This window comes from Diplotaxodon limnothrissa, linkage group LG2 (genome assembly GCF_057381915.1).
Source record: "Diplotaxodon limnothrissa isolate DT_005_m linkage group LG2, D_limnothrissa_male_GT1.1, whole genome shotgun sequence".
Taxonomy (NCBI): Eukaryota; Metazoa; Chordata; class Actinopteri; order Cichliformes; family Cichlidae; genus Diplotaxodon; species Diplotaxodon limnothrissa.
This window is the reverse complement of record NC_140597.1, coordinates 31,069-58,066: the sequence shown is the minus strand read 5'-3', so window position 1 is coordinate 58,066 and position 26,998 is coordinate 31,069. Positions and strand designations below refer to the sequence as shown.

The 26,998-nt window shown below is 43.4% G+C and overlaps 1 protein-coding gene across 1 annotated transcript in view; it reads right to left on the bottom strand.

The window, feature by feature from the left end:
• The window catches only part of slc7a11 (solute carrier family 7 member 11), a 50,046-nt gene extending 23,896 nt beyond the window's left edge, over positions 1 to 26,150 (bottom strand). The window contains exons 1-5 of the mRNA XM_085365252.1: positions 25,889 to 26,150; positions 7,137 to 7,263; positions 5,009 to 5,124; positions 2,889 to 3,014; positions 1,734 to 1,833 (exon numbers count right to left, since the gene is read on the bottom strand). Of these exons, the coding sequence (XP_085221378.1) occupies positions 1,734 to 1,833; positions 2,889 to 3,014; positions 5,009 to 5,124; positions 7,137 to 7,263; positions 25,889 to 26,150 (731 nt within the window). The remainder of the gene's footprint in view (positions 1 to 1,733; positions 1,834 to 2,888; positions 3,015 to 5,008; positions 5,125 to 7,136; positions 7,264 to 25,888) is intronic.
• Positions 26,151 to 26,998: the final 848 nt, after the last annotated feature.

The following is a 26,998-nucleotide window of genomic DNA, read 5'->3' as shown; positions in this document are numbered from 1 at the left end:
AAGAATGAAAGAAAGAGAGGGAGAGAAAGAAAACCAGAGGGGAGAAGAGACGGTGAGAAAGGGGGGAATTAAAAAAAAAGAAAAACAAACAAAACACCTGGATCACCTGTATGGAGATAAGAAAAAACAGAAGAGAAAACAAACAAAAAAGAGCAACATAATAAACACAACACCATCACAATAAACTAGCTAACAGTAGATAACAATAGATACTAAATATTAAACGATATTGTGCAGCACGCAAGATCAACAGCGCACAATGTGCTTTGAGGCAGCAGCCAAGAAAGGTGTAGTTTGTGTCTGTGAACACCCGTGTGTACACCTGTGTGCACACCTGTGTGGATCAGCATGCTTGTATTCAAAAGGTTTCTCCATGTAACGATCTGCTAGGGAGTGTGGGGAGCCATAGCCCCGTCCACCAGGGCATGAAGCAGGTATGGAGGAGATCCAGGCCCCAGACATCCAGAGGCCCCAGAGTACGAGGACCCGAGGAGGACCACCAAAGGGGGGGAACCGTGCCACCCTCCTGGGAAGAGCTGAGTAGAGCCCCAAACGAGAGGTCGCCCAGCAGCTACGGAGCAGAGGCCAGAGGGGGTTGCAGTGACGTGCCCACGGGCTCTGCCGGCAGCCAGCTGTGCCAGAGAGGACCGAGCTTCAGGCCCAGAGGCCAGAGGCCTGAGGGCACCCCACCCCCTGGAAGGAGCCCAGCCGGGCCACAGGCGCCCGGCCCCGCCAATCGGCCACCAGGAGTGAGCTGGTACATACATGAGCGCCCAGTCCCAGACACCAAGAACCACCAACACACCAACGTCTGAGGGCATCAGCCACTGGCAGGGAGTGTGGTGAGGGGAGATGGGCCCCCATACCTTGGAGAGCCTGAGATTCAAAGTCATTGTTGGTAAGATAGAGTTCCAACAGATGTAGAATTTCTGCGTTATCCGGGCGCTTGGTGACCGGATAACGCAGGAAGAAGTTTTCCACCCCATCAGTCCCATCTGTGTGTTGATGCTTGTTTAAAGACTGTGTATGTCAATTGTAAATAAAAACGCTTGGTTAGGCACAACTATGGGATGGATTACCTGCAAGAAGTGGTATGTATCTTTTAAATAACTTGGATGCCTGTGGTAGAGAGATCAATGTATTGTGATTATTGCAATCCAAAACTATTGGTCTCGTCCATGTATCAGGTCGCTTGTGTATCTTAGGCAACAGATAGAATTGTCTCGAACTTGGATCGTTGGATCCTAATAAATAGTCCCGCTGTTTAGCTGAGATATACTTTTTATGGAAAAGCTGTCTGACGATTTGTCCTATTTGAAGCTGTACCACAGTTTGGATAGAGCTAGGAATATTTTTATAGTATTTTTCATCTTCCAATTGTCTATTTGCTTCCAGCCTATACTGCTGCTTGTCCATTAGAACTATTTTGGACCCTTTGTCCGCCGGCTTGATTACTATCTGTCTGTTATTTTGTAATTCTCTGATAGCGCATCAAGTCCTGGATGGTATCATACAATGTATACCACTCAGGTTCCCAGACCGAGGGAAGGATGAGGGGCTCCCTGAAAAAATAATCTTCTTTAAAGTAGTTATGATTAGGGTTAGGATTAGGCATTCATTTTTGATGGTTAGAGTTAGAGTAAAGGGCTCAGGAAAGCATTATGTCAATGGGATGTCACCAGGAGGATAGCAAACCAGACGTGTGTGTATGTGTGTACCGTGCGCACACTTACCATCCAGCATACGCGTACATCCCAGAGTAGAAAGCCAGTGGCATACCAGAGAGCTGCACATTACTCAGGTCAAAGGCATTCTCAAAGTGTCTGGTCTCTCCTGCAAGCATGCACACACATCAACTGCCACATTTGCCTTATTGTGCAAGATGTCTTGATGCATTCTCAATCATCCAGGAAAGTAAATTTCCAAAAGTTGATTCTGGTCATCTGGACGTAGCGTTTTGTGAGAGAAACGTGAATTCTTAAATCATTTTAATATCTTTAACAATTGCAATCACAGAAATGATCACAAAGCTCTCTGTATACCTGAGGGCTACTGGAGACACTGGCCTCTCTACATGAACTCCATGGTTGAGTTATTACATTAATTGCAATAATTCACCATCAGCTGTGCAAATGTAGATTTATTTTTTACAACGTTAAAGCTGGAGGTTGCCTTCTGCAGAGGCTTCAGGAGTACGGTGCTTCATTATCTCTGTGCACAAATGACTCAGCCAGGCACACAAAGAAAAATCAGTAATTACATTTGCGTGTCAATGAGTAATTCGTTTTCTGAAGTTAATTAAGAAATTTCTTTGAATTAATAATTTGTTCACATTAGGAAAATGCTGAGTTAAACAGCCCAAAAGTATAATCAAGTTATTAAAAGTATAATTAATTTAAAGGTCAAATTCATGAAGAAGATTTATTTAATTTATTAAATATGCATATATGAGTTGCAATCTGGGCTTACGTTACAGAAATGTGGACAGAGTGAAAAAGATTAAGAGAGATAAACTGAATAAATACAACAGATCGTGTGCAGTCCAGGGCTTGGGAGAACATTATATACATAATATGTACTAACTTTACTGTTTTAAGGAATGAATGCAAAGAGTGCTCACTGACACATACAGTATTGCTTCAGAGAAACATTTTAAGTTAATGACATTTTAAAGTACAGCAAAGTCTGCAGTTGAGAGGAAGACAGAAATCCTGTCCTGCTGTGCGGACACCAATAAATGCTCGACCTGTAGCATGCTGTGAGCAGGTGTGTATGACACGCAGGATTCATGTTGAACCACGTGCAGCTGAACACTGTGTGCAACCCAGAACACTCAGAATTTTGGTGGTGGTACGTGTGCAGTGCTAGAGAGGTGTCACTGATGATACCTTTAAAGAGCTGGTACATGCCTGGCACTATTATGATGGCAATGGCCAGAAGCTTGCTGACAGTGAGGAAGATCTGAATCCTGGCTGTCCACGTTACGCTCATACTGTTCAGGTACATAACAGACGCTGCAGAGAGAGGGAACCATGTCAAGCAGTCATACAGTGTTTGTGACCATATTGAAGGCTCACCATCAACAGAAAAGTCTAAGCTAGTCATATCACATTATTACATTTAGTAAGTGGGATTACTTTCTATGTAGTGACTAAAGATCAGATGTCCCTGAATGTTGTTTTCTGTGCTAACGTCAGTCACAACCTGTGCCTTACAGCAGCGGTCTCCAACCTTTTTTGCGCCACGGACCGGTTTATGCCCGACAATATTTTCATGGACCAGCCTTTAAGGTGTCGCGGATAAATACAACAAAATAAAACTAGTACCGGTACCGAAAAAAAGGAAATTTATTCATAACACACGTGAAAAGAACGATAAAAACGATAACAAAATAACGCTGAAAACCGATAAAAACCCTGAAAACTATACATTTCACACCTGAGCCTCAACTCTCGTGGCCCGGTACCAAACGACTCACGGACCGGTACTGGTCCGAGGCCCGGGGGTTGGGGACCGCTGCCTTACAAGAAACCAGTTTAGAATTAAAGGAAACATTTTGTAAGCTTTTTGATAACCAGATGCCTTTAGCTACAAATTTGGCGTGGGGGGCATTTGTTTTTGTCAAAACATGTTTATATTATATTATATTATGATAATTATATAATATACGAATATATCAAGTGGTGTCTTTTCAGTCTTCCACTTCACTCCAGCTCACCCTGTACTGGGTTACTTGGGCCCCTCAGCCTTGTATCCCACTGACAGGCCTTCAGAAGAGAAAGCAGAGTTGGAGGACCAGGGTCCCTGAGGTAGTTAAATTACTACTGGGTGGCAGAAACTCTGGATTGGATGAGATTCACACTGAGTTCCTCTATGTTTTTGGACTCTCTTGCGTTGAGTGGAGAACTGAGGTGGAGTCTCTGTATTGGCAAATTGTGGTTACAAATACCATCTTTAAGAAATATCCCCTTTCGAGAATATTTAATGTGCGTCAGTATTTTTTTCTAACCATTCTACAAATGTTTTGTACGTTTGGAGAAAGTATCTGACTGCATCCGTCAAGGTATCCTGTGGCAGGTGCTACAGGAGTATGGGGTACCTGACCCACTGTTCCAAGCCATTGTACAACTACAGCGAGAGCTTGGAACGTCGGAAGGTCGCTTTGTTGGAAATAAGTGGGACTAATTTGCACTGGGTGCTAGACGGCACTAAGGCATTTCTGTGTCACCGATTATGTTCAGAATTTCTATGGACAGAAATTCTAGTTGGAGCCAAATTATGGAAGGCTTCAACTTTGGTGGCCTCATCTCTGCTTTTAGTGGGTAAAGTAGTTCTGCTGGCTTCATCAGAAATAGAGCCAATACCCCTCCGCAATGACAGGAACCAGTTGAGGTGGCTCGACCATCTGCCTAGCACCCTTCCTGACTGGCCTCAAGATAGACCCAGGACATGCTAGAGACATTACATCTCTCGACTAGACTGACAAAGCCCTGATGTTCCCTCAGATAAATGAGAAGGATCAACTAATTCACTCAACTTATCCTTTAGTTGGGAAACCATGATGCGATTATTTATTCCATCAATAATTTGTTGTGTTGACAAAACAAATTATACTTTATGTTCAAACATTTATGATATAAACAAAATGTCCTACTTTTGACAGAATTCAAACTCAGTTATTTACAGTGCTGAACGTAGGAAAGTTTGGCTGAATATGAGAAACTGAGCAACTATCAGTGTGTATAATCAGTGGCCCAGTTTAAAATGCTCTGAAATGCTCATTCATGTGAATTTGCTATACTGGAGATTGTTGTGCCCTATGATTGTTTAGAAGGTTGATAAGCTGAGGATAGTCCTGGGTCTTTTTGTCAAACCCCTCTTCCTTCTCATGCACACTTCTGTCTTCTGCTATTTACCCGAGCTATTTACAACACCCTTCACAACAATTCACTAAGATAACATCTGGGCATATTATAACACTCCTTATTACAGTAGCAAAGGTATATACTTAGGCCAATGGCTGTGGCCAGTTTGACAGCCAGGGGGGGGATACCACATGGCATGAACAGAGGTTCCAGGATGTACTGACCAAAGGCCAGAGAAATGACCGCCATGCCTGCAGGCCTGCAAGATGCAACCAAATATGTCAGTTTTTATATTAACATTAATTTATATAACCTTAGGTAACATTCATACGTCCATAAAAGATTATCACTTATGTTTCCAGCCTTGTAGAGTTTTTTAGTCACCTTCAACTACAGCTTTGTTTCATTTTCTGCATCTTCACCTTTGGCAGTCTCATCAAGTCAGTACAGCAAAAAAGACATGGTTCTAGAGCTAACACTGAAGGTGGTGACCAAAATCAAAGCTAATACAAAGCAAATACATGACTTCGATTCATTGCAGCTGGACATGAAACAAAGAAATGCAGTAGTGGGTATGGGAAAACAAGCATCTGTTAGATGGCAGCATATTTGTTATATTTGTTTTTGTGATATACATTTTTAAAAGCAAGTGAAACACAAAAGTCACAAAAATGAAATCAAAGGATCTCAGTTTGATGGGTTTTTAACCCAGCATAATACAGCTGATGCTGAAAGATCCAACATGACTTCATAGAAAGTTATGAAATATGTGACAAGACTTCTTAGAAAAAAATTACTTGGTGATGGTACATGTGTTAGATCATAAATAAGTAAAAAAAAACATTTACTTATACAGCACATTTCACAGACTGGTCTATTTAAAAGCTTTCTCAAATAAATACGATCGTGGTGATTTCCAAGCCGGCTTTCACATCCCACTGTAAGTCCCACTGTAGCAGGTATAACGATCGGAGTTTGTTTGTAATATCAGATGGGCAACTTCCTAGACATAACATTTCCATAATCACATCCTCATGTGTGCACAGTAGTGGGCTTGGTTTCAATATGAATGAAACAATACTGGCTAGTCCCAAAGGCTCAGCTTCTGGCTCATCTGTATTTCCCTCTTCATTTCCCACAGCAGTCACTGCAGCCGGGGAAATCGCTCTTTGTCCCCCTCATTCTTGTTTTCATTCTCTGCCTCCCTCTCTGTTCATTTCCCATGGTTTCCATTCAGTCCTTGTAGCCTGAGGGTAGCATAAGATTGTGCAGCTCCAAATAGCCAGTAGACTGGTTTGTACTGCTTCACCTTGTCTGTGTACACATTTACTTCCATAGAGCATTTTTTCAACTCTGTGGTACAAAGTAAACTTAGTGTCACATGCAGCCATTCAGCTTTTGCTCCCCACCAAACACAGTCTAAGAGATTATGTATACACCATTTTTTTGTAAAATAGACACTACACAATATTTGCAACACATTAGGTGACTAGAGGCGTACGAGTTGTTTTCTGCTCCTCCACCAATTACAGCAGCATTGACTTGTGTGATGGTGATGATGTAAAAGCCTGAGATTGAGAGAAATTATTTTTGTGCTGATGTGGTATAATCTAAACTAGAGCACCCAAATGCAATAATATATATAATATAATAATAGAAATAATACTGTCATTTAAATTCATCTATAGCTTCTTGTCTTTTCTTCTTAAACTTTTTCATCACCTCCATACAACTTGTTGTATTTTGTGTTGAATAAGTCCCAGTAACTGTACAAACACATACAATTAGACAATTTATATAATCAGATTTATCGTCAACCCGTGGTTACATGTGACACCCCGAGTCTAAACTTTCAATTCAATTCAGTTTTATTTATACTATGTGGTCACTAATGAGCAACAGATCTGTAAATCAAACTGAAAGATAACACTTATAAAGATGTTATGGCAAAGGTCCCATCAGGTTTGATGAGTAACATCAGCTTCCTTTTTGAATCATGTTAATACTCACTTAAGTCCAACATTTGTCTTGTTTAGCTTTGTTTTTGGTCTCCACCAACTACTGACCTGTCACTGACTGCATCTGTCTCTCTGTTTGCTACCGAGTTAGCATTGTATTAAGGCTTTACACTGTTACAGAAAATAGCTGCTTACTGCTGGAAACAGTGACTCTTGCCACCACAAGCAACATCCTTTATATTATACTTTGTGACAAAAAACAATGATTTGTAGAGCTAAAGATTCAGACTTAATTTGAGGCAAAAAGCATTACCTTATAGCAATGAGATCAGCCCATAGTCTTATAAAAGCCATCTGAGGTCCAAACGCTTCCATTATGTATGTGTAATGCCCGCCAGACTTCTTCATGCATGTTCCCAGCTCAGCATAGGACAGGGCTCCTGCAGTGACAGAGGTGACATATTAATCCTAGCTCAGAAACAAGAGGCTAGGTACATACCAGTCCCAGGACTGTTAAACTGTCTCAGAGGTGTACTCTCTCCCCTTTGTGTCCATGATTAGAGCAATGTATTATTGCGCAAGCTGCCTCAGTTCTGTAGCAACATTTTTGAGTGGAAAAAAGCATCACATTTATCCATTTCAGTACAGGCTTGGCAACAGCCATTAGGTGCAGTGGGTCCTGGGTTCCTTCTGGTGCATGACAGTACCTAGCCTCATGCAGGCAATTCCTGGAGAATAAGGGAATTGATACCACTGACGTGACTGACCGTCCGTGCCCTAAACACACACACCCGCCCTCTCACATCATCTATAATTGACTGAGACAGGACTCTTCCAGACACTAAACCAAGGCACAATGTACATTTCAATTCCTTTAATTTTAAATATGTTTATATTGTCTATCCTGTAAAATAGTCAGATATCTATCCATATTAATGTACAGAATTCACCTGCTTGCTGCTACTACTGCACATTCACCCAGTGTATATACTATATGTGTGTGTATATATATATATATATATATATATATATATATATAATGTTCTTCCTCTACACCCCCCCCCCAATTTTTGCACATGTCGAGGAGCGTGTCAGGCTACATTTCACTGTGTGTTATACTTGTATAACTATGCATGTGACAAATAATAAAGAACCTTGAACCTTGAACCATGCTTGCCTGAAATAAAAATCCATAGAACACCTCTGAAAAGTTATGTTTCGGTCCATCTGACACCATCGGGTTGCACCTCAGACTGCAACTCAGACCTCAGATCCTTTCGGGCTGTCTTTGACTTCAGCCCGGTGTAGGCTGATAATGCTCATTTCCATCGAGTGATGTGGCATTCTTTTGTAGAGTTGGATGTCTCGAGACCGGTCTTGGTCTCGAGACCACTTTTACGTGGACTTTTGTCTGGGTCTTGTCTTGGTCTCGACTGACTTTGGTCTCGGTCTTGGTCTCGCTGTTTCGGTCTTCTCAAATCGACATAGTGTTCAGGAGATTTGGAGTCAACCATCAGCGGAGCGGGGGTGGTGGCTTACAGGGCTTAAGCCCGGGTCATTTTTTCAGAGTGTAATTTGTTAGTTAGATGCCTGCCTGACAACTGTATAAAACAAAAACAACACACGAAGCACAGAGCGTACCATCGTAAATTCCCCCTAATTTTGGTATGATCCGAGCTCAGGCACTAGGCGACTGAGCACTAGTGATTAGTGATGTTCGATTCGTGAACGAATCATTCAATACTCGAGAATCACTTTACTGACTCGTGAATCATGATTCACAAGCCCAACTGACTCACTGACTCATCCCTGTTGCTGTTAGCAAGCTAATTCCATTAGTAGAAATATATCTAGCTTATAATTAAAATTGTGGGGGGGAAACAACAGCCAGTTTCTTAACAAAAGCATTTCTGCTCTGAACTGGAAGAAAAAACCTTGAGTAGAAACCTCACATCAAGAAAATAGCTCCTTGGTTCACTGTAGCATCGCTCAGCTAACATGCTAACAGCACATTTGAGTTACTCACCCCCTCCATTCCTGTGCTGAATCGTAGCATAAGCGAATCACTCAGGACTCACTAACCCCCTTCCTTGCTGTGCTGAATCGTAGAGTAAGCGAATCACTCAGGACTCACTCCCTCCCTCCTGGCTCACAGCTAAAACGAGTTGAACGAATCACTGACTCACTCACCCCCTCCCTCCTGGCTCATAGCTCGAACGAGTTGAACGAATCACTGACTCACTCACCCCCTCCCTTCCTGTGCTGAATCGTAGCATAGAGGAATCACTCACTCACTCACCCCCTCCCTCCTGATTCGCAGCTTCTTCTTCTTCTTAGTTAGCACCAACGTTAAGGTACATTAGCGCCCCCTGGTACACAGCTCAGTGGACCCTCATGCTTCATGAGACACACTCACCCCTCCCTCTCGGTTATCAGCTGTTGAAACTCAGAGCGTGTTACCTTGGAAGAGTCGCTCCTTCACCGAAGACGAAATCCGATAGTCTGACTGACGCAGTATAACATTCAGTCTACACTTTGTTTTTTTGAAAAGATCATAAGCAGACTTAAGGAAAAAATATATGAACTGCTGCTGCAATAATGTAAGTTAAATAATTAGAAATTCGCTATTTCACTAAATTATTTAGATAAGAAAATATATATGTGACACATTTGAGGAAAATACTAATAATAAAAAAACAGAAAATTCTAAAGGTGTTTGTGTTTTTTTCCACGTGTATGGGGCAAGGGGGCGGTACTACGGTGTTGTTTGCCGGCAGTGCGAGTTAAAGATACGAGGAACAATGGATAGTCATCGAAGAAGCGATATTTGGATGCATTTTCAAATGAAAAGTGCAACACACGCACAATGCAACATTTGCAAGACAGTTTTGTCTTTTCGAGGGGCAAGTACATCAAATATGAGAAGACATCTCAGTAGCAAGCACCCCACAGTCATGCTACAACAACAGCACAGTCAAAACGCAGCTACTAGCATTGGACAACCTAGCAGCCAGCAGCAGGAGCAACAATCTTCAACAGCAGCATTATCAACAGCGGTCACATCACCTGTTTATTCCAGCAGCACATCAACAAGTACTCAGAAAGAAAATACAAGCACACACACAGCAGGGCAAGAACAACAATCAGCAAAAAGAAGACAGAGCCAGTCTTACATGGGAGCATTTGTGTCAAGGCCCATGATACCACTTCAGCAGAGCAAGGTTGACCAGGCTCTGGTTAAAATGATTGCCCAAGATTTTCAGCCCTTTTCAATCGTTGATGACAGAGAATTTAGGGAGTTCACCAAGGCACTTGATCCTTCATATGTTCTTCCCAGTAGAAGTACAGTATCCAGACAGCTGATGCCCAATTTGTTTCAGAAGATAAGAGCTGATGTTCAGGAAAAAATCAAGACAGCACCTGCTGTGTGCTTAACAACTGACTGCTGGACCTCCAGCACATCAGCAAGTTACATGTCTGTTACATGCCACTATGTGACCGAGTTTAAGCTGCAGTCAAACTTGTTGGACTGTTTTGAATTAAAAGACAACCATACATCTGAAAACCTGGCTAGAGAGCTGGAAAGCATTGCAACTGAATGGGCCATTATGGAAAAGATAGTTGCATGTGTAAGTGATAGTGCAGCCAATGTCAAGAAGGCTGTGGGTGACATCCTGCACTGGAACCATCTAAATTGTTTTGCACACATTTTGAATTTAATTGTCAGAAAGGGAATCCAGCAGTCTCAAATTCAAGAAATTATTAGAAAGGTAAAAGCAATAACTGAATATACACGCCGCAGCACAGTGGCTTCTGCTAAACTGAGAGAGACACAGCAGCAGATGGGACAGCCCCAACTACGACTGAAGCAAGATGTGCCAACCAGGTGGAATTCCACTTATTACATGCTGAAGCGGATTGCAGAAGTGAAGGATCCCCTCATTTCCACCCTGGCCTTGGTAAATCCACAGCTGCAAACCCTGTCACTTGAAGAGTGGGAGATGGTCAAGGAAACCTGTGAGGTCCTGCAGCCTTTTGAGGAAGTGACTGTGGAACTGAGTGCCGAAAGGTATGTTAAAATAGTGTCATAATACATGTATATATTTCATGTTGTGTCATTACATTTGCCTAAACACATTTTTCAATTCTTTCCCAGATAATAGCATTTAAGATGTTTCTTACAACAGCTTATAATTAAATGTAAACTGTAAAATGGTTTTATATGACAATGTATGCTTAATGCACTGCACTGTAACTGCATTAAAACGCATGGAACTATAGTCTTTCCTTTATTTCTCCTCAACAGGTTTGTTACTGGATCAAAAGCCATTTTAATGGCAAGAGGGCTGCAGAGGATTACTGCACACAGACAGAGAAGTCCTTCCATCTATCAGCCAATCCACAACATGGTAGACATCCTCATGGCAGAAATTGTCAAACGGCTGGGGGGGATCGAACAAGTGAGCCTGCTTGCAGATGCTACACTTTTGGATCCCAGGTTCAAGAAGCATGCATTTTTACATGATAGACATGCAGAAGATGCTGTAACAAGAGTTGTGGGAGCTGCATCAAGGTCCTTAAGACCACTGCCACTGGCAACACCCAGCACAGAGGAAGGAGAGGGTGTCCCACAGGCCAGTACTTCCACTGAGACAGTGCCTGTGATTTGGGCCGATTTTGAGGAGCGGGTTGCATCACTGAGGCCAGGAGTCCAAAACCCCTTCACAGAGGCAATGCTGGAGATTAAAGGATTCCTGTCAGAGCCACTCCTACCCCGGACATCTGACCTCCTGGAGTGGTGGAAGTCCCGTGCCACTGTCTTCAAAAAAACCTGCGATATTATGAAGACGAGACTCTGCATAGTGGCAACTTCCGTTCCATTAGAGCGGATCTTTTCAAAGGCAGGACAAATAATTACAGACAGGAGGAACCGCCTCAGCCCTGGAAAAGTTCGGGAGCTTATTTTCCTCAATGCCAATCTGTAAGGGACAATTAATTTTGAAGTGGACTAGTACTTTTGAACACAGTAATCTGTGAATTTTATTTATTTTTATTTATATTTTTGATTTTGATTTTGTTGATTCACATTTCATTTTCTATCTGTCAGAAATTTCATTGATATTCTATTGAAATAAAAATAAATGTTCCCTTTACAAATCTTTATTTTTTGCTCTTTTTTGCTCTATAAAAGAGTTGTTTTTCTTTTTCAATCACTCATCTTAGCAATAGGGTTTACATGAAAAGACAAACAAATTAAGTTTGCATGAAAATGTAAATTTTTTGCACTCTCCTAGCAACTGACTCAGTGACTCAAATGACTCAAAACACCCGATTCATTTTGGTGAGTGACTCATTCAAACTCGATTCACTAAAAGGAATCAAATTTACCATCACTACTAGTGATGGGATTTCCAGCTCTTTTTAGAGAACCGGCTCTTTCTGCTCGCCTCACTAAAAAGAGCCGGCTCTTTAGGTTGTTTTGTTGCTTTAATTAATTTATTATTAACAACAATATAAAATTATGCACAAAAGGAATTACTAATGTAAAAAAAAAGTGGTTTTATTTATATATGTTTATATATAAATATATGCGGTGGCCCCTAGAGACAAAACACGTACGAACTCCAAAGCACATTTCTAGCGTTAACTGAACTTCCAAAACAGAGCTACCTAGATCACTTAAATTACACAATTGAAAGCATATGTGAGAGCCAGTTCTCTAAAAAGAGCCGGAAATCCCATCACTATTCAGCATCACTCTGAGACAGGATATTTCTAACTTTAGAGATGTTGCGCAAATGGAAGAAAGCAGTCTTACATATGTGCGTTAAATATGTGCGTTAAAGGACATGTCCTGGTCAAAAATGACTCCAAGGTTCCTCACAGTGTTACTGGAGGCCAAGGTAATGCCATCCAGAGTAAGAATCTGGTTAGATACCATATTTCTAAGATTTTCAGGGCCGAGTACAATAACCTCAGTTTTATCTGAATTAAGAAGCAGAAAGTTAGCGGCCATCCAGGTCTTTATGTCTTTAAGACATTCCTGCAGTTTAACTCATTGTTGTGTGGTATCTGGCTTCATGGACAGATAGAGCTGGGTGTCATCTGCATAGCAGTGAAAATGTATGCTTTGTCTTCTAATGATGCTGCCTAAGGGAAGCATGTACAATGTAAACAGAATTGGTCCTAGCACTGAACCCTGTGGAACTCCATAATTGACCTCAGTGTGTGAAGAGGACTCTCCATTTACATGCACAAATTGGAGTCTATTAGATAGATATGATACAAACCACTGCAGTACAATACCTGTAATACCTACAGCATGTTCTAATCGCTCTAATAGGATATTTTGGTCGACAGTATCGAATGCTGCACTAAGGTCTAGCAGGACAAGCACAGAGATGAGTTCACTGTCAGAAGCCATAAGAAGATCATTTGTAACCTTCACTAAAGCTGTTTCTGTGCTGTGATGAGCTCTGAAACCTGGCTGAAACTCTTCAAATAAACCATTCCTCTGCAGATGATCTGTTAGCTGTTTGACAACTACTCTTTCAAGGATGTTTGATATGAAAGGAAGGTTGGAGATTGGCCTGTAATTAGCTAAGACTGCTGGGTCTAGAGATGGCTTTTTGAGTAAAGGTTTAACTACAGCCAGCTTGAAGGCATGTGGTACATAGCTGATTATTAGAGATAGGTTGATCATATTTAAGATCAAAGAATTAATTAATGGAAGTTTTGTAGGAATGGGGTCTAAAAGACACGTTGATGGTTCTGAGGAATTAATTATTGAAGTTAACTCAGAAAGATCAATTGGAGAAAAAGAGTCTAACTTAACATCAATGGTACTAAGAGTAGCTGTAGATAATATTACATCTGTGGGATGATTACTGGTAATTTTTTCTCTAATGATAAAAATTTTATTTGTGAAGAAGTTCATGAAGTTATTACTAGTTAACGTTAAAGGGATGGTTGGCTCAACAGAGCTCTGATTGTTTGTCAGCCTGGCTACAGAGCTGAAGAGAAACCTGGGGTTATTCTGATTTTCTTCAATCAGTGATGAATAGTAAGATGTTCTGGCTTTGCGGAGGGCTTACTTATAAAGCAGCAAACTATTTCTCCAGGCTAAATGATGATCCTCTAGATTTGTGACACGCCATTTCCTCTCCAGATTACGAGTCATCTGCTTTAGGGTACGTGTTTGAGAATTATACCACGGAGTCAGGTACTTCTGATTAGAGACCTTAGTTTTCACAGGAGCTACAGTATCCAGAGTCGTACGTAGTGAGGAGGTGATATTATTAACAAGATGATCGACCTCTGTTGGAGTAGTATTCAGATAGCTGCTCTGCTCTGTGTTGGTACAGGGCATTGAAGATGATAACAGTGGGTGGATTATATTCTTAAACTTAGTTACAGCCAATGTTCCCTCTAATTGTTCATGTGTCGGAGCGAACACACAAACTCTCTGAGCGGTCCCTTGGACCACTGTGAGCAACAGCAGACGTGTCCGCTGTGGTCACGCCAGCATCAAATCCATCTAAGTTACATGGTTTATTAAAGTAATCAAATTACAGCATTTATGTTAGACTACTTTTAATTAACTGCTTTAGCCCACTTACAACGAAAATTTAAAAAAAAAATCTTTTTCCTGACCTGTGTAGGATGTTAACACTATTGGAAGGAAAATAACTTGAACTCCAATTTTGAAAACACAACTTTCTTTTTTTTTTCTATAAAGCTCTGACTTGTATTATGAGTCTGTGGTCTGGGAGAGAGTCTGTAACTCTCTGTCTGCAAAATACAGTAAATAATGACCAATGTTGGGCAATTAATTATAGTTACTTCTTCAAAAAAGTAACTGAGTTATGCAAACAACAAAGTTTTTTGCAGCTGTTTACCTAAAAATGCAGCCAAGATGTTTTTAAATAAACATTTCACACTATTTACAGAACAATCAGCTGTTCTGCATCAAATCTGATGCCACACAAATTATTTGTGTCACTGCAAAAATAATTTCTGTCCACTATGAGATGAAGGAGAACAACAGCCTGATACCTGCAGGCCTGACAACAGGAGATGTATCACTGCTGTAACACCTGTAACATTCAGCAGTCGCCTCATTGTTCTGACACACACAACAAAACTATTGACTACACTACACACTAACTACACAAGATTTGCGCTAAACGTCGCAAATCTCTCACATCTCAAAACACCGCTGTCACTCCTACAACTTCCCCCTTCCTAAACAACTAAATGCCATGTTGCCATATCATTTTTCTATTGGTCGACATGGTACATTTTTCGACCAACAGGAAAGGCTGGGGTTTCTTTGGGTTTTGTTCTTGTTCACAGGCGGAGAGCGTTTTTGAGCATTTTCCTTATAAAACACAGTTTTTACCATTTCTTCCCGCAGTAAATATAAACAACGATAGTATTCAGGAAGAAACCAAACATTGCTATGTGGAGTGAATAAATAAAAGTATATTTACGGTGGCCCCTCTGTGCTTGTTTCCAAAACCTTGTCTTCTGACTTTTTTCTCTTCCTTTCAGATCACTGATGTTCTTTATTTTTCCCTCTTTCACTCTATTTGTCCATCTTTCCCTTTATGAGAAACTCTTTCTTCAACTCAGGCTGGCTGTTAATGTTTTCTCTCCTTCTTTTTTGATCATCCCTGTTCCTTCTCTTTCGTTCCTCTACTGACAGCTTCCCCTTTGCTATTTTAGCCTGAAATGTACCATTTTGTAATCACTATAATTTTTCTGAACCTTATGCTTTTTCACAGATTAAGGATGAATATTCACAACACAATTATGCATTAAGCAATAGAAATGCTATCCAGCCATTAAGTTTGATGTCATTAGCTGTTTCCAGGTCCAAACTCCGCTGCAGATCCCAAAGTCAAAGGAACTCTGCGGCATCACTGAGAGATACAAACTCTCTAAATTCTTTCATCTTTAATAAAATGATCAGTGTGGCTCTACCAGGTGTAACATCCAGGTATCCATGAAGACAGAATATATGAAATTTAACAGAGTTAAAGTTAGATTGCTTGTTTCCACCTGAACATGATACACCAGCTCTGCTATCACTTCCAACATAAATGGAGACAGAAAACTAAACTGCAGTGACTATTGTCAGGTTACTGAAGTTGGGCTAGCTGGTATATAATGATGTGCTATGTGATCGCTAGCGACACAGCTATCTTAGCATAACATAAACACAGTGAAGCTGGAGGATGAACGCTAACTTTTTTCCACTTGATAAAAGTTAACGTTAGGGTTCGCGATGGTTAGGCTGACAGTGATCACTGGCTGCTTTTAGGGGCTTGTTCAGATGTAATAGAACAAGATAAAAGCATTAAAACATTTTAACAGCACAACAGGCTTAATAAACACAGTAGTTTGGGCCCGGAAGCAGGATTCATCCATCATCACTTAAAGAACAGCTCTCGGGCACAGCTAGCTCAGTAGATGCCACATGATTGAAAGGTTGGGCGTTCAAATACAACGAACAGCGGCTATCCTGCATTGGCAGTGTTGGGAAGGTTACTTTTAAAATGTATTCCATTACAGAATACAGAATACATGCCCCAAAATGTATTCTGTAATGTATTCCGTTACGTTACTCAATGACAGTAACGTATTCTGAATACTTTGGATTACTTAATATATTATCATGCTTTTTACAACAACGTGAATGTACTATTGCTGTGTGATTTATTACTATTACTGAAGGTCCGCGACTCCGAACTGTAGTAAAGGGACCTCTGACTAATACGGCGGGGTCCCTGTCGGCTCGTAGCCGAAAAATAGCTTTACTTTGTTGTGTGGGTCAACTTTTCTTGCGAGAGACAGAGAGAGGCGTTGAAAGACTGCTCCAACGGAACTTATTGTTTTCGGAGGAAAACACGAACACAGTGTACAGTTGAGTCTTAATAGCTTACTTACAACTGGGCTCGTCAGGCACTCTTCTTGGCTGAAGTGGTTATTATTACATTTACATGCTTCCAGCTCCCGTTTTTCCTCGACGACAACTCGTACCTTTCCACTCCCCTTTTTCTCCCTCCTCGCGCTCACAGACCCATAACGTGTATGGCAGTCCATTCTCCCTGCAACACGGACTACACTGCCCATGATGCTACATTCTTTAGAGCTATGCTTGTAGCATTCTGCCTGTTAGCTTAGCACAACAACAACAACAACGAAAAGGCGCTCTCTCACCCAGGAAACACACAGTCGCAGAGAGAGAGAGAGCGTCGCCCTGTAACCATGGCAACCGTAATCCTGCCGCCTGGAACAACAGAACGTAGCTGTCAAACAAAACCCAAACAGTCCTGACCCGCGACAATATGAAACAGGAAAGTACCGCAGTGTAATCCATTTATTTCAACAAAGTAACTGTATTCTGAATACCACCTTTTTAAACGGTAACTGTAACGGAATACAGTTACTCATATTTTGTATTTTAAATACGTAACGGCGGTACATGTATTCCGTTACTCCCCAACACTGTGCATTGGTAGCTGCCCACTGCATCACTGAGTGAATTGGTTAAATGCAGAGGACTAAGCATTTTCCTACAGGATCAATAATGTATACATAAACAATGAGATTCAAGATAATACAAATTTGATAATATTTGACACATTTGTGAAGCAGAAATATCAGTAAAATACACAGGAGGTAATATATCTGAAATATTAGTAAAAAATAACTTATAATTGATAATATAATTGATGAATAGCACACTTTTGTGGCATTTGTCAACACCATTAGAAAAAGGGTCAACACCGTCAGACCAAAATCCTGATGGTGTTGACATCACCGACTTTCTCTCATAACACATGTTTATCTGACAGAAGCCATCTTGTTTTTCATCAGCTGCTTATGGCCTCTACAATCTACCTAAATGAGGCTCTTTTTACAAGAAAAAAAATTTTAATCTTGCATTTCATCGACTTTGGTGTTGACGCACTATGGTTGTGACACAGAGTTTTATCAGAAAGGTGTGCAATAAATGAAATAAAAACAAACAAATTATCACAGCAGTGACCTCATGGCATGTGTATCAAACAGGAAGTGGTAAAGGGGTCCTCAGAGTGTAAGCTGCCCACAATAATTCCTGATTTTTTTGTACTTTTAAAAAAATCTGACGGTGTTGACAAAAACTCTGGACACGATTTTAATCACTTAAAAAATATTTAAAAATAAATTTTCAATTGCATATTTTGATATTATATAAGGTATTGACTTAAATACTTAGTGATGAGAGCCATGATGTTAAATTTTACATTACTTTTAATTTTTTTTTCTGTATTGTAATATTATCACACCTGCTTCTGGACAATGGATTTTTAAGGTACTGGTAATGAATTGTACCATTTAAAATAAATATATATTTATAAAAAATGCAAAATTGTAGTTTTGTTGTATAAACATTGCCTTGGTTTGTCATGGTCCTGGGCCATGTTGGCCCAGTATTCTTAGTTTCCTGTATTTTTGTATTCCTTTTTTAGGCCATGTTTCCTGAGTTGCCCTGTTGTGTTGTTCCCTAAGTGTATTCATGAGCCCTGCTCCTCCACCAGTCTCTGAATGAAGGTAACGAAAACATAACTAGTTATCCTGACATGACTTCTGTCTTCCTGGAGGTAATAAACAAGGTGATTTTGAACTGTTTTGCTCCAGCACCATTACCTCCACTCAGGAGATGGAGGCTGAGATCAGGGTTAACGTGACACCATTTTCTCCTGCCTCTGTGAACTCATCACTAGATAGGATTTTGGCCTTGAACAATGGTGTAACCACCCACTCTCAGCCTGAAGTGTCACCTGCTTCAGTTAATGGTTTACGTACCGTTTTACCTGTATCTGTCTCTCCACTCAATATAGTTATCACTCTGAAGCCACAGATCACTGCGGGTGCGGGTTCCAACAAACACATTCATCCAACACACCACAGTCATGCTACCACGGTGCCATTGGTTAGGTCCATACCTGTGTATTTACTGTTTTTCCAGGAGTCAGCTCCTGATGATCTAAGCCTTGTTTTTGTGGATCGAGTGGCAATTCTTGTTTTCTGTATGGTTGAACCAGCTCCTCTGAGCCGCACACTACCATCGGTTAAGTCCAACCAGCTTATGTTGACCTCTCCTAGGATTACTGAGACTGGGCCAGTAACCTGTGAGCCGCTTTAGACTGATGCAGACTCTGGGAACCTAATGATTGCTGGCTCAGAACTGGTGGTCACTACCACTGCTCATTTCATGGTCTTTTGTGCCAAGATATTAAGCCCTATAGCATGTTTTTCACCCGCTCTTTCTCTCTCTGGGATTGTGCCTCAGCAGCCTGTGTTTCCTCAGCTCCTAGTCCAGCCAGGGGCCTCCATAACTGTTTGTCCTGCATCTGCTGTTGAACTCCCGGGTGTGCCTATCTGGCACCCTGCGGCGACACCACCGCTTCACGTCACGTCAGCTGGAGGGTCCGAGGGTCCCGTCCGACAGCTGTTTTTCGTCTCCGCTGGCGGCTCTGGTCAGCCCGGCCAGCACCTCCTCGTCTCCGCTGGGGGTTCAGGGGAACGCCTCCAGCCGCTCTTCGTCTCTGCTGGCGGCTCTGCTCAGCCTAGCCAGCACCTCCTCGTCTCCGCTGGAGAGTCCGAGGGGCCCGTTCAGCCGCCTGTCTCCGCTGGAGGGTCCGAGGGGCCCGTTCAGCTGCCTGTCTCCGCTGGAGGGTCCGAGGGGCCCGTTCAGCCACCTGTCTCCGCTGGAGGGTCCGAGGGACCTGTTCAGCAACCTTCCTCGTCAACTGGGGGGCCCGAGGAGCCCGTCCAGCCACCAGCTGCTCCATCAGCTGCAGCCTCGGAGTCCCCGTCCCCAGCTTCCACGCCGCCGCCAGCTGCAGCCTTCGTGTCTCCACCCATGCCGTCGCCATGTTGGCCCAGTATTCTTAGTTTCCTGTATTTTTGTATTTCGTTCCTTATTTAGGCCATGTTTCCTGAGTTGCCCTGTTGTGTTGTTCCCTAAGTGTTTTCCCTTCGTGACTCTTACCCCCTGTGTGCCCCTCTGTGTATTCATGAGCCCTCGTCCCTCTTTGTGTTTATTCCCTGTTTCCCCTGCCCGTTATGTCTATGTTCTCCCTGTGCTCTCTCTCTCCTCCGGTCTGAACCCCCGTGCACTTCCTGTGTTACTTTGTGCCTCTCGCGCCTGTATACGTCATGTTACGTTCACCCCGCCCTGTCTCGTTATGGTTATCTGTGTCAGCCGTGTCCGCGTGTGTTCCCACTTCCCTCTTTAACCCTCTGTGTATTTATGTCTGCGTCTCCTTCAGTTCTGTGTCGCGTTCTCCCTCATGCTAAGTGGATTTCCCTGTGTCTCTCTGCGAGTGTTAGTTTATGGTTCCCAGTTTAAGTTTTGTATTTTCTGTGATCTGCCTTCCAGCATTAAAGCTGTGATTTTGAGTTTATCCCCTGAGTCCGTGAGTTTGCATTTTGGGTCCTCATCCTGCCTGCCACACAGCGAGCCATGACATGGTTTGTCTTTTAGGCAGTTGGGTAACACTTGTATGCATATTTTTAACCACAAAATTGGGTTTTATCTGCTGGACATGTTTTGTCCCTTATCTCAAGAATCACTGATGTTCCAAGATGGCGCGGCCACGTCGAGACGCCTTCCTGACCGCTCCGCTCCGACTATCCACTTTTCTTGTTTTTTACTTATTTTTTGCTCTGGTTTACATCCCAAAATCCTCTAGTCTTATAGTATACGACAGCGGATCACTTGTAAACATCGGTGCCAAGGTTGCACATCTAATCTTGGACACTTTTAAACCTGACCCTTCCTGGCCGCCAGAGATTCTACGCGGCGCGGAGAACAACAAAGGACGGGCCGCTCATCCGAGGCACAGAACAAAAAAGCGCCGGGGAAAACGCGCTGGTATTAGGAACAGACTGAGACAGCAGGCGCATCGCGCACCACTGCCCAGTATCCTACTGGCCAATGTACAATCCATGGAGAACAAGCTCGATGACCTAATAGCAAGGGTCACCTTCCAAAGTGACATGAGGGACTGCAACATTCTGTGCTTCACGGAGACATGGCTGTCCCCCACCGTGCCGGACCAGGCCGTAACTTTGTCGGATTCATTCTTTGTGCTCCGCGCGGACAGAACGGCAGAGTCGAACAAAACCAAAGGTGGAGGAGTGTGTTTCATGGTAAACAGAAAGTGGTGTGATGCCAGGAGCATTTCTACTCTCTCCAGCGGCTGCTCGCCACATCTGGAGTTCCTGAGCATTAAGTGCCGCCCTTTCTATCTGCCCCGTGAGTTCACCTCAGTCATCGCCACGGCGGTCTACATCCCACCCCAAGCGGACACAGGTATGGCTTTGTCCGAATTACATGATGTGCTGAGCTCGCTTCAAAACAAGGACCCGGGCACAGCCCTCATTGTAGCAGGAGACTTTAACAAAGCGAACCTCAGACAAGTCATGCCAAACTTTTACCAGCATGTCTCGTGTCCAATGAGAGGGGATCGGATTTTGGATCACTGCTACACGCCATACAAGCAGGGCTACAAAGCTGTCTCACACCCGGCTTTTGGGAAGTCTGACCACAACGCCATCTTCCTCATTCCCCAGTATAAACAAAGCATACGGAGGGAAGACGTGACCACGAGGGAGGTACAACGGTGGACTGCCCAATCAGAAGCTACGCTACAGGACGCACTCAACGACGTAGACTGGGACATGTTCAGAGTATGCGCAGTCGACATCAATGAGTTTACGGAAGTAGCAGTATGCTTCGTCAATATGCTAGCGGAGGAGATTATCCCCACTGCCAGAGTCACCACATTCCCAAACCAGAAACCGTGGATGGACAGATCGATCCGCACTGCTATAAACGCCAGGACCGCCTCCTACAACGTGGGTCTCGCCACTGGCGATATGAGCGCCTACAAAGCGGCCTCATACGGCGTGCGGCGCGCGGTGAGAGATGCCAAACGCAGGTACCGGGAACGTGTGGAGTCCCGCTTCCACCAGGGCGACACACGGAGTATGTGGCACGGACTACGCACCATTACGGACTACAAAGCCAGGGACACTGCGCCGATCAACGCCGACTCTGCCCGTTTCGAGGTTAGCCAGGCGGCTAATGCTATCTACCGCCTGACTACCGAGGACAGTGACGTCATCAGCGAGAGACCGGTGACCAGCATCGCGGAGCATGACGTCCGAGCGGCGCTGAGGAGAGTGAACACAAGGAAAGCGGCGGGGCCAGATGGCATCACCGGCCGTCTGCTGCGCTGCTGTGCTGACCAGCTAGCAAGTGTGTTCACTTACATCTTCAACGAGTCCCTGGCGAAGTCTGTGGTCCCCACATGCTTCAAAAGATCCACCATCATCCCTGTGCCCAAGAACAGCAAACCCTCATCCCTGAACGATTACCGGCCAGTTGCACTGACCTCGGTAGTAATGAAGGTGTTTGAGAGGCTGCTGAAGAACATCATCTCCTCCTCCATCCCAGACACCACAGATCCGCTGCAGTTCGCCTACAGATCCGCTGCAGTTCGCCTACAGATCCAACAGATCCACAGAGGATGCCATCGCCCACGTCCTACACACCACTCTCAGCCACGTGGACAAGAAACAGGGTAACTATGTGCGAATGCTGTTTGTTGATTACAGTTCAGCTGGGGTGGCTGTAGCTCAGGTGGTAGAGCAGGTCATCTACTGATCGGAAGGTTGGTGGTTCGATTCCCGGCTTCCCCTAGTCTGCATGCCAAATATCCTTGGGTAAGATACTAACCCGAAATTGCTCTCCGATGCATTCATCGGAGTATGAATGTGTGTGAATGTCAGTTGTGCTTGTGCGAATGGGTGTGAATGGGTGAATGCACAAGTTGTGTAAAGCGCTTTGAGTGCTCAGAAGAGTGGAAAAGCGCTATATAAGAACCAGTCCATTTACCATTTACCATTCAGCGTTTAACACAATAGTGCCCTGCAGACTGTTCACAAAGCTGAGGGATCTGGGACTTAACAGCCGTCTGTGTGCATGGGTGTTGGACTTCCTCACTGGCAGAACTCAGGTGGTGAGGGTGGGCAGGTGCTTCTCCAACAGCATCACCATCAACACAGGAGCACCTCAGGGATGTGTCCTCTCGCCACTGCTCTACTCCCTCTACACTTCAGACTGTGTGGCCACCCATGGCTCCAACACCATTGTGAAGTTTGCTGACGACACAGTGGTGTTGGGTGCCATCTCCAACAACGATGAGGCGGCCTACATGGATGAAGTGAAGAATCTGGCATCGTGGTGCCAGGACAACCACCTCCAGCTGAACGTCAGCAAGACCAAGGAGCTGGTGGTGGACTTCAGAAGGGGTCAGCACAGAGACTACAAGCCCATTATCATCAATGGAGCTCCAGTGGAGAGGGTGCAGTCCTTCAAGTATCTTGGTGTCCACATCTCCTCAGACCTGACATGGGCTGCCCACATTCAGGTCCAGACCAAAAAGGCTAGGCAGCGCCTGTATCACCCACGACAACTGAGGAAGTTCAGGGTCTCTCCAAAGATCCTCAGGATTTTCTATACAGGCGCTGTGGAGAGCATCCTCACACAGAACATGACATCGTGGTTCGGGAACAGCTGTGTGAAGGACCAAAAAGCTCTCCAGAGAGTGATCCGTACAGCAGAACGCTGCTGCAGGATTGCTCCCCCCCCGCTTCAGGACACCTACACCAGGAGATGCCGGACTAGAGCAGCGCAGATACTGAAGGACCCGTCCCATCCTGGCAACAAACTGTTCCAACTTCTGCAATCTGGTAGAAGGTTCCGCATCTTCCGGGCAAGGACAGAGAGACTCAAGAGGAGCTTCTCTCCCCAAGCCATCCGTGCCCTAAACACACACACCCACCCTCTCACATTATCTATAATTGACTGAGACAGGACTCTTCCAGACACTAAACCAAGGCACAATGTACATTTCAATTGCTTTAATTTTAAATATGTTTATATTGTCTATCCTGTAAAATAGTCAGATGTCTATTCATATTAATGTACAGAATTCACCTGCTTGCTGCTACTACTGCACATTCACCCAGTGTATATACTATATGTGTATATATATATATATATATATAATGTTCTTCCTCTACACCCCCCCCCCCCCCCCCCCCAATTTTTGCACATGTCGAGGAGCGTGTCAGGCTACATTTCACTGTGTGTTATACTTGTATAACTATGCATGTGACAAATAATAAAGAACCTAGAACCTAGAAAAAAGTTTTGTTTCACTTCCATTTCTTCCTGTAGCATGTTGAAGCTCTACTTGGAACTTTGTTAGCCAGTTCTCAGGTGGTCTTAAACTTTATTGGGACTGGATTAATCTCTGACTCTCTCCCACAGCATGTATTTGTCCTGTGTTCCTCCCCTCAACCCCAATCAGACCTACCCCCCCCCCCCCCCCCCCCCCCGCCCCCTCCAGTTCTGCTGGAGCTTTCTTCATGTTAAAAAGACGTTTTTACTTCCGGCTCGCTCAAAGGAGGTCATGCAATAGTTGTGGTGTTCATTATTACATGTCAGGATGATTGGCTAATATGTCCCGTGGTTAATGATCAAATCAGAATTGATACATCTCGTAAGTTCTGGTGGTTGTTAAGTTCACTGAGAGTCTGAAAAATTACATAATTCAAGTGTTATCTTTCTCAAAGAAACCAAGCAATTATGTATATTCACATATTGCACAAGGTAACAAACCCATGAGCACATCTGTCATTTTTTTTCAAAGATTTGAAAATGAATTGAGAAATCATTAGTGCACACAATTAAAACCAGGAAGTGAAGAATTGCCCAACTGTTGAAGGTGGAGCCAGGAGAGCCCCCGGGCAGAGGTTTTGTCTGTGTTCGCCCATGTCCATCTCTGTTGACCTCTGGCCTGCATGTGCTTTAGGCAAAGACCGCAGTGGAGCTTCAGCTCTCCTTTGTTGGACTTGCACTGCTGTGGGTATTCAACAACAGATTCTGCTCTTCTCCAGTGTTTTTTTTAGTCTTTTTGTTCCCAATAAGACTCTGACCAGTCAGAACTGAATTCAGGATTAGACTGCAGATTCTGACCTGACTAAACAGCCTGTAGGCATAGCACATCCTCTGTGTAACATGACAGAGGCCACATTTTGGCATGGACATGCAGATAACAGGCGGAAGTGCTGCTGTAAAGGTCCTTGGGTTTCAATACTTGAGATCATCATTGACAGCAAATGAGTTATGTTCATGTGTAAAATGAGTTTGTCCATTTACATTTCTAGAAACTGCATAAATATGTCTGTAACTTCTAAACAGTCAGTGCAATGTTTTTGTTAAACCCTTCAATTAAACTGAAACTCTGTATTTCAATCACATCCTGACTGTTTGATTTGAAATCCACTGTGGTGCTGAAGACAAAGCTACAAATACGCATAGTTAGGTCCATATTTGTTGGAGCGAGACACAAAGTGTGAGAATATTCAGAATAAGTCGCAGAATCACAGCAATCATGCAGGAAAAAAGTTTTATAAGTGTTGATGCTGTGTGACTTTTACAGTCTCCAACAGTGAGTTATCAGGTCACTGTGTATGTGTAGCCATGTTTACAGCGATGCTGTGAAGCAGACTGAAGTTTGACTGAGACTTGAAGATCAGACCCAAGTTAGTGAGTTCAGCCCTGATGGCTGCCATAAAACTTTACTCTGAAACATTCAGCTCATGGTTTGAAGCAGATTTTTGTGGCTGTGAGATGAGCCTTTATATTAAAATCATCACTACACTTCTGATATTTGCATTAGTGAACTGTAAAATAGCAGCTTTAGCACAGAAGAAGCTTACTCGACGGTTTCAATACTGACAGTGTTTTTGGCAGTGATGGTTACATCTCTTCTTTTTTAATCTTACTTTATACAGAAAACAAATGACTTCTGTTTGTTACTTTTCTGACTTCTTTTTATGTCTGTTGTTAAATCTCTACAGCCACAAACAGTTTTCTGAAGCTCCACCAGTATATTACAAGAGCAGAACTCCTCTGCTCATATTCCAACTCACCAAAGAGGGACAGCACGCCACAGGCAATCCACACCAGCAGGGACACTCCCACACTTCCGGAGTGCTTCAGGATTCCCTTTGGTGAGATGAAGATCCCGGCTCCGATGATGGTCCCAATGATGATGGAGATGCCTCGGAGCAGGGTCACCTTCTTCCCCAGTTCTACCTTTCCGTCCTCACGCTTGAGTTCTGTCCCGTTTGAGGAAGCTCTGTGTCCATTTGCTGCAGTTTCTCTGTGAGCAGATGCAGAGCTTCCAGTCATCTCTGTACACAGTGCCTACCACGCTTCTTCTCTTTATGAATGCTCTGTCTGTGACTGCAGACACCCCGTCTTTGTGACTGAAAGTTACAAAACTCTGAGTTAAGACTAAAGGCCAGGCAGGCCGTGCTCTCTATCTCTCTCTCCTCCCACCCACCAACCTTCACTCTGCCCTCCCTCTCTCTTATCTCTCTCACTTACGTCTCACTTTCCTGCCCGGCTGTCTACCCTTTGACATCACCAAACTTTTCTCTCCTTTCTTTCTTCTCTGCACTGCTGTCTCACCCTGAGTTTGCCTTCCTGCAGCCCCTCTTGTGTAAATCCTGGCTCACGTCAGTGAGGTGTTGCTCTGTTGGGTAATCATGACACAGCAACCTGTTTTTCAACACAGACTCACTCGTTTCCTCATCTCCACCCCTTATCCAATTTCTCTTTTGTCTAATTTCCTCTTGTAATTCAACGTCCTCCTCTTTTTATTAACATGACGACACAGGTCTGTAACCTGCCCTGGGATGATTTCAATCGAGGCGAGCAGGTAAAACCAGCTTTCCTGGGACAGCAGCAACTTCAAAGAGCTATACAAACTGCTTTACTTCGAGGTGACCATGGTACTCAAGGGAACAGAAAATAAGGAAGTATTAGAAACCCTGTAAGGGCTGGTGAAACACTGCTCTGTTTTATGTAAAATCAAAGTTAGCTACTGAACATGCATATCATTGTTTTCACTGCTAATCAAATTATCATGTAAGAAAGCAAAGGCACAGGAATAAAAAAGGCTTTCTGCGTCTTTCTCTTCCCATTCTGCTGCCTTGTGAAACAATCCTGCTTCTCTGTTTCCAATGGTCAAAACC